This window comes from Vanellus vanellus (assembly GCF_965231255.1).
Source record: "Vanellus vanellus genome assembly, chromosome: 4".
In the NCBI taxonomy this organism is placed as follows: domain Eukaryota; kingdom Metazoa; phylum Chordata; class Aves; order Charadriiformes; family Charadriidae; genus Vanellus; species Vanellus vanellus.
The window spans coordinates 14,128,066-14,142,244 of record NC_138909.1 but is presented as its reverse complement, the minus strand read 5'-3'; the positions used below and the strand labels follow the sequence as shown (position 1 = coordinate 14,142,244).

Here is a 14,179-nt window from a genome sequence, read left to right as displayed (position 1 = left end):
GTAGGGCAGAAAGGGCTCAGAGAAGTAATCAATTTGACTATTTATAGCAAATATTCTCAGACCAGAGCAGAAATTAGTTCTTCAGAAGGTTTTCCATCTGACACTTGCATTTCTTCCGTCTTGTGAGGCTTCAATATTGTCCAGCTCTGGTAGAAATTAATATACCTGAGCAACAGCAGCAGTAGGAGATGTAGGAGTGGGTGTTTTCTGCCTGTGGTGCCATTTGAAATTCCCACAAAGAATTGACAGAAGTGAAAACTTTGTTCCTAAAGAGTGGGCAGTATGCCTACCCATCCACCTATATCTTGAATTTATTTAGGATTTGTGAAGGGAAAAAGAATGTTTGCTTTATTGAATGTTTGTCTGTAAATGGTTTACGTTGTCCATAAATTTTTGGAAGAATTATCCAAAATTTATGACGTCATTCCCAAATATTGGTTCTAAAGCACAGGAGAGATCAGCAACTGTACTTTTGCAAAAAACTAGTACATTCAACATGAAAAAACAAACACAAAAAATCAAAGTTATTTCTTTATGCAAAGAAATAATTCAGAAGGATAATTTAGCTTTGTTTTGGTTTGGGGGTTTTTATTTTCATCATTTTACTATGCTTTTTTATAGGTTTGGAGATACCACTTTGCAGGAAAACATTAACCAGGAAAACTTAGAACTTCTAAAAGAATACTACAAGCTGTTTACGGAAAAAATGCCTCCTGATTGTGAGTACAAAATAATGCAATATCCAAATGGCTTTGAAAAGCTCTGATAGATTATGAATCTGAAAGATTATAAGATAGTGATATTAGCAGAAAGTTAGTGTGCAGTTTCTAGATTTAGGCCTCAATCCCATAACTTGTTCCATGAAGTTAAACACCTTGTGCCTGTACACAGCCCTGCTGAAGTAAGTAATGATTGCAGGCCCAAGGCCATAGCAGAAACTACAGGGAGAGTGAAACAGCGTAACGATGAACTAAACTCTTTTAAATTATTAATATAATATGCTTTTTAATCTTTCGAGTAGAGGACAGTCTGTACCTGCTATATTTGTACAGAAATAGTCGGTGGGAATTTTCATCAGTTTCAGTCATTCCCTCCATTCTTATCTTGAGTATGTGTTAAGGTATAGCAAACCACTGAGAAATCTGCAGATGCAAATACAAGCAATGAGCTACATCACAATGTTGCTGATATTAATAGCATAATGCCATTAGAATAGGCCCTATGTTCCAATTTTATAGATATTTGGTATCATTAATATTACTGTTCGTTACTTTGATTGTTGCAAGCAAACACTGGAAAGACCATTTGTATCAATCTAATCCTGTTAAAGTAGTCTTAATGCCTAAATTATATTCCCAAATGTTGCAGATTTTACAGCCTGATTTTAAATATTTTAAATAGCTTGGATTTAGGTCTCTGCTCCTTCCCTTGGGTAAAGGCAGGGGGGGGGAGGGAGGGGGAAGCAAATCTTTTTAATCTAAATATCTATGATCCTATAGGACATACGCGTAACTCCTCATGGTGAATACTGCTGGTTAAAATCCCATGCAAAGCTTCTGTTCTCTTACAGAACACCTTGTGTTGATTACTTTTGCAAATTATTCCTTACATGTGTGTACTTGTAGTTGCATCTAATGTGTCATTGTATATGTGTACATGTTTATCTTTTATATCAGGATGATTTTCATTTGCTAATAATTTTGACAGAAGTGAAATCTTTGTTCCTAAACAGTGGGCAGTATGCCCATCCATCCACCCACATCTGTAGTATTTCTAGGATTTCTACAGAGAAATTCATACAAGAAGTTAGTAATTAATTTAGGGGAATTCTGCCAGGAAAGCATCCTGAAAACCTAACCTCATCTGGGGTTAGGTCTAAAGTAGATCTGCTGCCTCATAAATGGATCTGATTATATAAAAGCAAAAATTTGCATGCAGATAGTATTGGCTGCTTTTAATTAACAGAAACTAACCTTGTACTGTCTTCCTGCAGACGGATTATTAGTGAGCCACACAGTCTTCCTGGACTTCTTCCAGACTGTGCAGGCTTTTGAGAACTACTCTTGTCTAATTCATCATCTCTTTTCTGGTTATTATTACCTTCTTGCTTTTTATCTACCTCTAAGATCTTCGTCCAAATTTTTACAGAACACAAAGCACCCTCTGGTGCCATTGCCCTTCCCTGTAGCTCCCTGCCATTATACAGAATCATTCTTTTGGCTTCAAGGGCTCCCTGGAAAAAAGTGAAGCTCTCCAAGTTGTTCATCTGGGGGACAACAACTGCAATTCCTCCCTGGTTCTCCCACCTCTGTGCTCAAGTTCTTAGGAAGATAAACCTCCATCCAAGCTGGCAGCAGCCCTGGTATTGTAGCCAAGTGAGAGCCATTCAGTATTGATGGCTCCTTGATGGTTTTGTCACACCTTTCCAGACAGTTTTCTGTAGTGCCAAATCTGTGCTACAAAATAAATGCAGAACCTGATTCACAAAGCTGTTAGTTACAAATAGTGCTCATAAAGCCACACAGAATTTGAGGACTCATGGCCCTGTTGGCCAGGCTATTGCATCCACTGTCCTTAAGCAGCCTCACTTGCCTGCTGCTTCATTTGTATATTCCGTTTCAAAGAGTTTGATTTTCCACTCCTATAAAGGCACTGCAACCTTTGCTGTTAGTTTTTCTCTCATCTTTGTAATTCCCATTGCCAGTAATATTCTAGCTTTCTCGCTATTCCCAATTATTAAAAGTCTTCAGCTGCATGTAACTGCACATGCCAACCACTGACTTTCTCTTGTCTTTTAGATGAATATGCACTCTGTCACTTTCCTGTTTCTGAATCTCTTTGATTCTGTAATGGGAAAATCTGAAAACAAAATAACGACATGCTTCCAGAAAGATTCCTACCCAAAATGCCAACCAAATGTAGTTCTGGTTAAGCTCCAAAATAGTACTGCTTTTATAGAATGGCTAATGATAGTAAGGGTACAAAAATGTATGATTGTTGTTTAGTAGGACATAATTAATTGAAAAGAACGGCTCGGAACTCAATTTAAACAGCTGAAAGCATTAAATCGGAGCAAACCATGTTGTGAGTGATATTTGGTGTTGCTGGGTTGATACCTAACACCCACAGGAACATCAGTGTGCAAAGTATTGTCTCACATGAGAAGAAGGATGCACGCAAGGTTTAGAAATCCTGCAAGCAAATAAGGATTTTCTTCCATGGCATCATAATGCATGTAGCAGTACACGCATTTTCAACACGAAGTCTATGAGTCTGTTTTGTACTTCCCCGCTTCTCCCCTTTATAATCTATGAGAATGATTTGACAGTTTAATACTACTTTGTGACACAAGGAATTTCAGCGATTGATCATGTCCAGTTAAGATGCAGCTCATTTGGCGATACGACAAATTAGGAGACTCTTGCTTTACCTATGGTGAAGTCATCTCTCTGAGATGATGCATTTTCTGCTGTGAACCAAAGGCAAACTGCTTTGAAGCAATAAAACGTTTACCTAGTTATACATTCTCATCTGGAAGCATCTTTTTAGAGTACTCGTCGTACGCTGTGTGTTTTAAAGGAACAGATGCAGGATAAGTATAATACGCTAGCAGGTTGTGATGTATTTTTATATGTTCTGCATTATCTAATTGTATGATCAGCAATTTTAATACACAGATAAAACAATCCTCATCAAGATTATTACAAAATTAGTTTGAGTGTATTTTTTCTGCATTTTTTTCTTTCTGACAATATATTAAGGGTAAGGCAACTTAGATATTTTTAGAATACATCTTTCTGAATATATTTAAATTACTTCTTACTATGAATGATGAATAAGGGAAGCTACAGAATTCATTAGAGATAAAAGGTAAAAGCCTGTTGATAAGGGAGATCATTCCAGCTGCGATAAGCTTAGGAGAATGGATTTTGACCTGTGTTAGTAGTTGTCTCATTTTTACTCTCTGAATTGAATATAAATCTTAGGGTTTGAGGCTTGGGTGGGTGTTGGGTTTGGGATTTTTTTTTCACACTGGATGGAACGACCTATTTTTTCTTGTTGAAAAAATATATCAATTTAACAATTTGGTTTAATTTTGTTTCAACTGGTTCTGAGCCTTTCTTTGGTGATAACTATTATTAAATTTCTTTTTAATTTACTACCATAAGAAGAAATAATTTCCAAAAGGAGATTTTGGTTGTTTCTATTTATTTTCAAAACTAATGAATGTAAAGGTAACATTAGAACAAAACCCTCCGATAAATACGTGTAAAAGCAGAAGAGAAAATAAAATTGCCTGCTCTTGAATTCCATCTAGACATCTATGATTAATAAAACTTCAGCTCAGTTGCCATACCCAGGGCAATTAGGCAAAATTTTGCATTTTAAGTAAACCTGAAATTATTTTGTATTTCAAAACTAACATCCTATTTAATTTCAGACTGAAAAATATCCTTTGTTAGATTTTGGGGTGGGGGAGAGGGGGTATTTAATGCTGTTTAACCCTCCTGCTATGTTATATTAGGAACTAAAGCATCCTTTAAAAAAAAAAAAAAAAAAAAGATATGTTCAATTTTGTAAACAAAAGCAAAACATTTTAACATAAAAATAAAAAAAATCATCCCATCAAAGCAGCTTTTAATACACTCAGTTATTTCTCTACTCATTTCCATTGAATGTCTATAATAGTTGAGGAACAGAACTAGAGCAGAGATTTGAATGTTTTCACCATCCATTTATAAGATAAAAGTTGAAGACACTTTTATTTTCCACGGTGAAGATCTTAGGGAGGACAACCCAGTACTTGGAAAGAAATAAGGTTTGCTTATTCGCTAACTATTTAGCAGGTGCTTTCCATGCTATTTTCTGAAATAAGGCTGTAAGTAATAGACTTGTTCTTTAATATGGGTGTTCTTTAGTCAGCATAGCTGTATCATCAACCTTACCATAACGAGCAACCTTATCATCCTTTTTTTCCAGGTCTACCACATTTTCAAGAACAAAATGATTTAAAGGGATTGCTAGAAAATCTACATCAAAATATCCAGGCCAAAAAGAGAAAGAATGTAGAAATCATGTGGCTGGCTGCGACGGTAAACTCTCTTGTTTAAGATACGTTCACGTGATGAAGTAATTTTCACATGCCTGCTGATATTCTAAGTGTAATGGATTTTAAGGATATGATTGGAAAACTCAATTATTAGAGTAGATAGATATGCTGAAATGGCTCTCTAACATTTCCATTCTGATGGTCTCTCGTCCCACTCATGAACATATCTTTTCTTCCTACGCTTCATTTACAGATATTTTCTTTTTCTGGCTTTCCTAACTGGTAGAACTGGCTAGAATTCAACGTGAGAAATGGTCTTGGTCACTTTGTCCCTCTGCATTCTCCAGGCCCTTTTCTGCAGAGCTTCTCCTAGCCAAGCAGTGGTGGCCTGTGCTGCTGCTTGGGGTTGTTTTGACCCAGATGCAGGATTTTTCATTTATCTCAGTGAGTTGTGTAACAGGATAAAAGAGGTTTTCTTTTCGTTTGGGGCATGTTTTTAATTTAGCTAACTGAGCCTGTTTTTAGGCAGAGGGTTCCCTTCATCCCCAGTATGGGCAGAATCCATTCCTTGGATGATCATGCATAGCTGTAAATATATCACGGCACATGAGAGAGACAATACAGTATTCAGCTACAGTATCTTAACTTCTTTTGTTGTTTAAAATCATATCCGTTCTTTGATAATATAAAATTTGGTTATTCATAATATTCTCCTCTTATTGTTTAGTGTCTGTAAGCCTTGAGGTGTGATGCAGAACATGATTACTTGCTCTGGCTCTTGTTTAATATTGCTTCACTCAACTTTTGATTTTCTGTAATGAAAGTACTTGTGTTTATAAATAAGTGTTTAATGGTATCAGGACAACTTTTAGTCAATCGCATTTTATGTTGTTGTTTTTTTAGCCAGTGTCACCATGACAGCCCCTCCAAGGGCACTGATAGCAACACAAAATAAGCTAGATAGGCAAAGCGCAGATGTTCAGACACAGGGAGAACACAAAGAAAAATGTTTATGGATAATGCATAATGGATAATACTTATTTTGCTTTATTCATGTAATTCCTTTATGTTTCCCAAACAAACCACAAAAAACCCCAACAAAACATCCCTTAGATATTTACTAAGAGCTTAAGCTTTTCAGGAATGTGAAATTCAACCAGGTGATTGTCTTAGAAGTACCCTTCGCGTCTCTACCCATTTATACAAGTAGAGACTTGAGTCTTTGGTATCTACTGAAACTGAACCTAGACCTTGTGTTTTGGGGAACTTTCAAATGCATATACCCTTCAAAGCAAATAAATATCTCATACAAAATATTAATAAAATTTTCCATGACTTTTCATTAACACCAGGAACAGGACAATATTAACTGAGTCTCTGTATTAATAACACTGCTGTAATTTTTTTATATTGCTAATAACATTTTGCCTTGTGGTTAATAAATATTATCATATGCTGTTGCACTATAAATCCGTTGTGAGTAAAAATATAAGCTTTTTTTGCAGTACCAGTTCTGCAATTACTATGAAACATTGCTTTTTAAAGACGTAAAAGATAAATCAGTACAGGATAGTGCAAAATGAGCCACAAAGAATATGACAGAATCTACTTAATCTTTGGATATAGAAAGTTGTATTCTACCACCTATTCAGGATTCCCTGAAAATCATTTCATAGGTAAAAAGTATTCTTTGGACATACAAACTGTTTCAAATTTTTCCTTTGCTGTATTCTATTTCTCTTTATGTTACCTCATTGTAACCTTCTGAAATTAGTATTTCTGGACCCATTATCTACACACTGTTAATACTATGTTACATTTATTTATTGGAAAGGCGTGATTCCCTGCTGTAAGGATATCACTTGTTATTGCAGTAGATGTACGAGATTATACATGGATATGCATATGTATCTGCACCTGCATGTAATTCCTCTTGTGATGGGACTGTGAGAATACATCTGCGTTTTAAAAGTCAACTTTTGCAAACTGATATCACAAATATTTCTCATTCTAGATGTAATGGGACAGAGATTTAAATGTTATATTTTTGTTTCCTAAGCTGAATCCTGCATCCTCTGCCTTATATCAGGAGAAATAATCAGAGTATTCATTTATCCTTGTTTTAGTCTTCATGGGTTTATATGCTTTTATCGTTAACTTTAATAACTTCATCATCTTTAAATTTAATCAAAATCCTAACCATTTAAATCTGTGTTCGTAAGAGAGACTTTCTAAAGCTTTAATAAATGTTAAGTCTATTTCTCCTCCTCTTATATCTTCAATATATTTTGGAAAGAAGTGAGCAAAACAGGATAAAATTCAGGCTGGACACTAATTGTAAGCTGTGTATTCTGATATGATGATATTACCATATATTTGGTAGTGTCTGTTATTACATTTCTGGAGCATCAGATCACTGTGTTGGTCCATTTTAATGATTTACTTTGTTTAACTGCTGCTGCTTTGCGAACTGCGTCTGGCTTCTATTAGAAATAGAGTGGCCATCAGGACTAGGGAAGCGATTGTACCTCTGTACGCAGCACTGGTGAGGCCCCACCTCAAATACTGTGTTTAGTTTGGGGCCCCTCACTACAAGAAAGACATCGAGATTCTGGACCGTGCCCAGAGAAGGGTAACAAAGCTGGTGAAGGGTCTAGAGAACAAACCTTATGAGGAGCAGCTGAGGGAACTGGGGTTGTTCAGCCTGGAGAACAGGAGGCTGAGGGGGAAGACCTTATCGCTCTCTAAAACTACCTGAAAGGAGGTTGTAGTGAGGTGGGGGTCAGTCTCTTCTCCCAAGCAATAGGCAATAGAACAAGAAGAAACGGCCTCAAGTTGCACCAGGGCAGGTTTAGATTGGATATTAGGAAAAATTTCTTCACTGAAAGGGTTGTTGTCAAGCATTGGAACAGGCTGCCCAGGGAAGTGGTAGTCACCATCCCGGGAGGTCTTTAAAAGACGGGTAGATGTGGCACTTAAGGACGTGGTTAAATGGTGGTTTTGGCAGTGTTAGGTTAATGGTTAGACACGATGATCTTTAAGGACTCTTCCAACCGTAATGATTCTATAATTCTGAGGATTTATCTGGGCCAGCCTGTCGGGTTAACCTACATTTCTCCTTAAATCAGAATCTAAAGATTTTTTTTTAATTATTTAATTTAACAGATTGTTTTCTATTTAATCAACTTTAAAATGCTTCAGACGTTGGTACTGAACTTTGGTGCAAAATAAGCTTGTGCTTTTGGTCATCTGCTTGTTGTGCCTAAAATGCTTCTCAGTTCAAAACTGACTCTCACTAGCCAGCAATTTATATGTATGCTGTCAGCCCAGATTTGGGATTTAGTCTCCCCTCTCCGCATCAGGGGCCATCACTCATCCAGAATAAATTACCTGTTTTTTTTTCTTGTGACTCATCCACTTTGAATAGTCACAATGACTCATGGACTTCAAAAGAGACTAGTGTAAAGAGAATTAATCTCTTCAATTAAGCAGTTAACTCCGTTCAGAGCATTATCAGACCTGCTTGATACTTTCTTTAAAAAAATTTTCTAATAGTACTTTATTTAAATCCCAATGCAACTTTCCAAATTTTCCAAACAGATTTAAGTTTTAAAATTTTGAATTATGGGAGGGCAAAAACACTCACAGCTTCTCCTTTACTAGCCTGTACTTTGAGTTCAAAGTTAAATTCAATTAATTAATTCCCTGGATTCAACTTTTGAGATTGCCCTTACCACGATATCGCAAGAACCTTAAAGACTTTAAGTACTGTCTGGGCCACTGATTTTAATAGAATTTCTGAGAATGCAATTAACGGATAAAAAAGTGCTTATTTGCTGAAGTGAGATTATGAAGATGATGTTCCAGTTTCATCCTGCAAGATCCCAAGTAAAAACTTGATAGCCAAGCTGAGAAGTTCCTAATTTATTGCCTTGCCCTATTCTCGTATTCCCTTTTTTGATACTGTTATAACTACGATTGTCCAGGGACAGGAGCAAGCAAAGTACAGTACTGTGTTTTCTTAGGACAAATTATATCGGGGAAAGGCAGACCCACAGTTGGACACACCAGCTTTCCCTCAATTTTTTCTTTATTTAGTAAAATATTGTTTGATCCCAAAGTATAAAATAATGAGCTGGTACAACCACAGACTGATTCTTAAGGTTGAGAAATTATCCTGAAAAATATGTCATGTTTTCCATGTCCCTTATAATTTTGTCAAAGTGTACAGTGGAAGTAGACGCTCCGTGGCAGTCATTTATGTTAAGCTGTAATTGTTCTGGGTCACGCATTGAACAGTTTACCCGTTGAAAATAAGGACTATATTTAAAATCAGATGTGTCTGAATCCATACCTTTATGAGAAGTTAGTCCTCTACATCCATGAGTCTGAGTTAAGACTTGTCAAATTTTTTCTTCCTTTTTGCAACATTCATTAGGTGTTCAGATAATGAAGCTTTAATTGAATAGGGTGGTTGTCACAAAGCGAGGAAAAAATGAAGCAACTTTTCCTTTTATAGTCTAGGCTAACAAATACTTTTTCTTTCAACTTCAGGAAGTTGGATGCAATGCTTTGGTAAGCTGGAGTAGGTGTAGACATTTTAGTGACTTGCTTAAAATGCTTAGGACTAAGAATAGCAGATTTTTGGGGTTTATTGTTGGGTCCACCATCAGTTTCTTGCTTCACTTGGCAGGGGGGTGGTGGGCAGGAGAGAGACTTGATTGCGAGTGCAGTACAAGATTGTGTGCAGCGCTCTCTTAAAATCAATAAAAGCTCCTTTTTCCTCAGTGGGCAGGTTGTTTGTAGGCTTCTCCTGCTAATGAAAGCCCTGAATATCTGCTTTTAAAATGCATCCCTTGGATAAATCAGAAATAGGCTATAGATCTGTAGCTATAATCTTTTGCTGCTATTTTTGTAGAGTGTTAATGCTGCAAATTCGTAAACAAAAGATAAATTTACAGTTCTTTTCAGCACAACTTGTTCACCTTTTGTGGCACTGTGTCAGGCCAGCATGGGCATAATCCATAGAATATGAAAATCCCCACGGCAGTGCTAATAACTGATTTAACTGCAAAGACACACATCAAGTTGGAGTTCCTACCTTTTAAAAGCTATTTTCTTCTTGAGAAATACTGTAATTTGCTGTATTCATTGTCTGTGATTGCAAAATTGTGGGAGTTTCGCAGTCTGCTTAGTGTATAGAGAACACGAGGTGTGAAAATGGCATTCCTTTGACATCTGCCTGTGTTTCAGATTTGCCGTAAGCTGAATGGAGTCCGTTTCACCTGTTGCAAAAGTGCCAAAGACCGGACATCCATGTCAGTGACGCTGGAGCAGTGCTCCATCTTGAGGGATGAACATCAGCTTCACAAAGACTTCTTTATTCGGGCGCTGGATTGTATGAGAAGGTACGTGGAGGTTCTTGCATGTCCCTTGCGTTTTGAGCTAAGCCAGGAAGTACGGTACAGAACGCTCTAAAGCCGGTTGCGAATGTGCAACAGGCCCCAGTCCTGATCTAGCAGAGAACTGACCAGCAGCATGACAGCTGGTAAGTCACTTTTGCATGCAACATCTCTGCAACTGCGTGATTCGTCACTAATTAACGCTTTCCTAGATATGTGAAACCTCATGTCACTTCACTGATTGTAGAATGTGACCAAAGTAAATAGTTATTTTAACAATTTCTTAGGCTTTCATAAGGCTTAAAATTTTAATAATGTTCTATGACCATATTAAAAAAAAAATGTTATTTTCTGTTTTAAGAATATTTTTTTAAATGCTTACATGCTTATTAAATCATTTGTGTAAAATTTAGACAAATATTCTGAAAGCAGAATAAGCATTTGTTACAGACGGCCATTCTTATTAGCTTATGTTGTTAAAAATAAAAAACCATCCAAATAGGTTTGGACTGATGGTGGTCCCCATTAATATCTGATAAAATCTTTACTGTGTTTAAATAAATGAATAAATAAATGTTTCATTCTGAATTACAACTATGCAGAAATTGAGGCCAATGTTATTAGGAATGTGTAATTAAAAGATGCAAAGATTTCTGATTATCTGACTCTTTGATGAATAAAAAAAAATTGAGCAAACAAGTTTTGATCATAAAATGAATCCAGATGCTATATTCTCCGAAGAAAATTTCATCATTGGCTTTAATGAATACTGCATTATATTTTCTATAAGAGTTTAAAAAAATGTATCCACAACATTCAAATAATATATAACAAAAGTCACTGCAAAACTAATAGAAAATATTCTGGTCAGCCTGCAAAGAAATAACTAAATTGTATCTTGTGCTTATATGAAGCACAAATTGCTTGTATGTTGGATTTACAAAGAAAAACAATCACGTTTAAAGTCTATAATTGATAATTCTTGACCTTAATATTTAGTATTGTCAGATTAGGTGTTTAATGTCTAGATCAATACTGTAGGTTTAGACATGTAGGGCCCTTCTGTCTTTTGGCAAGATATTCTAAAGAAAAAAGGTGATGTTTACAAAGAGTAATTGAGCAGAGGAGTGAGATGGCTTAGATGTAGAGTTGGTTTGCAAGGTGCTAGTGTAGTGCAACGCATTAAACTGAGGTGTACTGTTTTGTATGTGTCATCAGCTTGCATAAATCCCATAGCATCTGCTCTATTTCAGTGAGTGAATGACTTGTGTGCAGTCTTTCATAACCACGTCTTTTATCATTAATGAAAAATTTCTGAGTTTTCTGTGTTAAATTTCATTTGTGTTGGCATTTCAAATATGTTTTTTTTCTTTTATGTCTCCAATAAATACAAAAGCGTGTAAGCTACAGTAAATTACCAGATACAGGCAAACTAATTATATAAAATCATTACTATGTTAGAATGCCATTGAGTAGTAGAGTGCAAAAGTTTCACAGATATAAGCACGATTTTAAAAAAGGAAGCCCTGATATTTATACAAACTAACTTGTTAGTACAAAAGCGTAGTAGGTTTTTGTAGACTAAAATGTAAGCTTTTATATCACATAACTAATCTGGAAGCTGAGAAGATTAACACATTCGTTACATTTGCAGATAACAATCAATTGGAGTCGCAAAAGAATGGTGAAAAGCCCAGAAAATCTGGAGAAAACTTAAAAAATAAATGAGCAGATGGGTTTATGAGGTTGAAGCACCATCACAAAAATGTTAATTCTATATTTTTGTTGTAGTTTTAAACAGAGAAAAGCTTTATCCTGCTAATATCCTGTAAATTTGAAACAGCCTTGAACAGAAGTAGACGCTATGTTGGATGGAAGGCAATATTTTTTACCTGGATGGTAGGATTGTCTGGGACTTAAAGCAAGGGCCTTGCAAGTACTGGTAGTAGCGTACAAAGTAAGCTGTACCATCAGAATAATAAATAAATAGATCTTTTACCTATGCTAGTTTCTATCTGTATAACGCTGTTCACTCAACTGAAGGTTAAAAAAAAATATATAATAAATGAGCAGCCAACTTTTTTTCTCATGAGCAGGTGAATTAAAGCCCAAAAATTCAGAACAGAAGAATAAAAAATGTCAAATGGGGACATGTAGTACTTAACTCTAGGGTACTCCTATTGAGAGTTGGTCAGACAATTTTAAGAGCTGTCTTTGGGTGCTTTTTTTTGATGTCTTTGGTGCTACAGATGTTCGTTAGGGACTGTTTCTTCCTCCCCACTGCCCATCTGTTGCTGGAGGTGTTTGTGGAGCAGTGCTGGAAGCGACGCAGGTTTTCCTCCCTCTCCACCGCTGACAAGGTAGTGTGGCACAGATCCTCCAGCTGGGCTCTCTTCTTGTAGGCAGATGGAGAAAGATGAATTGTAGAGAAAGGCAATTTGAGAGAGCAAATGGGGTAGGAAAGAACAGCCAGGCAAAAGAGAGGGGGGGTAAAAAAAGCCATAATTTCCACAGGAAGAGATATAATGGTGTTTCAACTAAATCTCCTGTATTTTACTTGAGGGAAGTTTGGCAGCTACGTTTTTGAGGTTTGTGTGAATGAGGTCAACAGACTTGTTTGGTAGTTGTTGTGATGCTTGCCCTTTTATCCTTTCTTTTTATGTGATTACTAGTGCAGTGTTATTTGAAAGATTATGCTGTGCATTTCTAAGCTTTTCATTGACTACTTGTGGAAGCTTTTAGAATGATTTTCACATCTAAAAGAAACTATTTTGTTTTAAGAGCAGACAGAGAAAAACTGTTTGCTGTTTAATTTATAATTTTAGCAATTTTCCCTGATGAATCTTCTCTAGATCACTTAGTTAAACTCTGTCAATCAAATCCCTGTATGCTGATTGCCACAAATCACTTTTAAGCCTTTCAAAAGAACAAGTAGACAAGGAAAAATTCAATTTTAACATCCAGAATCCGAACAGACTGGATTGATCTTTGAAAGGCTTCTTTCAAGAGTTAACAGTAGGAGATAGAGAGTATTGTGAAACAAAGTGAGTTGTAAAAGTAAATGGCGATTCAAAAGCAGCCTTTATTGGAAATGCCATAATTTTGAGATATGAAAATTATAAAGGTGTCTGTGTAGCTGCAAAGCTTTTTCTTTTCCTGCCGGTGCTGACACAGCTTTGGTGGCTGTTGTAAAGGGAAGCATGTGCTCATGGGTTTGTGGTTTCTTGCACCAGAAGTTTGGAGATGCTGGACTTCTGCGTGCTGCTGCTTTTTGGCTTCTCTGTCCCTAGTATTTTGAGCAAACCAGAAGCGATTTCAGATGTTTCAGTTTGTTTGCTTCAATGTACATTGCACGGCACTGTTTTGGAAAATACTGCCAGTAGCTGTTATTTAATGACTTAGTTTGTAAGTGGAATCAGTGTCTTGCAGTGATAAACTATATGATGTTTATCACTTCTTTATAAAAAAAAAAAAAAATGCTGTGCAAAAATCCTTCCACTAGTTGTCCCATTACCTTAGGAAAAATGATGATAGGAATTCAAGTTTTATCACTTACAATATATAATATATGATTTTGTCTTCTGAGTGTAACATTAGCCATTATGATGCTGCAATTGATGTGTATGTGAGATGGCTGTTCCATAAATAATTCTACATATTGTAGTTTCCTTGGTATATGTATGTGACTTCCATTGATCTTAGTGACATGCATAGTGCAGAATGAGGA

At 36.2% G+C, this 14,179-nt stretch overlaps 1 protein-coding gene across 2 annotated transcripts in view; it reads left to right on the top strand.

Moving 5' to 3' along the window:
- The window catches only part of INPP4B (inositol polyphosphate-4-phosphatase type II B), a gene marked incomplete at both ends in the record, with an annotated part of 286,967 nt that overhangs the window by 247,086 nt on the left and 25,702 nt on the right, over nt 1-14,179 (top strand). For both annotated transcript variants that reach the window (XM_082482899.1, XM_082482900.1), the window contains 3 exons: nt 622-719; nt 4,981-5,093; nt 10,304-10,458. In XM_082482899.1, coding sequence (XP_082339025.1) covers nt 622-719; nt 4,981-5,093; nt 10,304-10,458 — 366 coding nt within the window. The remainder of the gene's footprint in view (nt 1-621; nt 720-4,980; nt 5,094-10,303; nt 10,459-14,179) is intronic.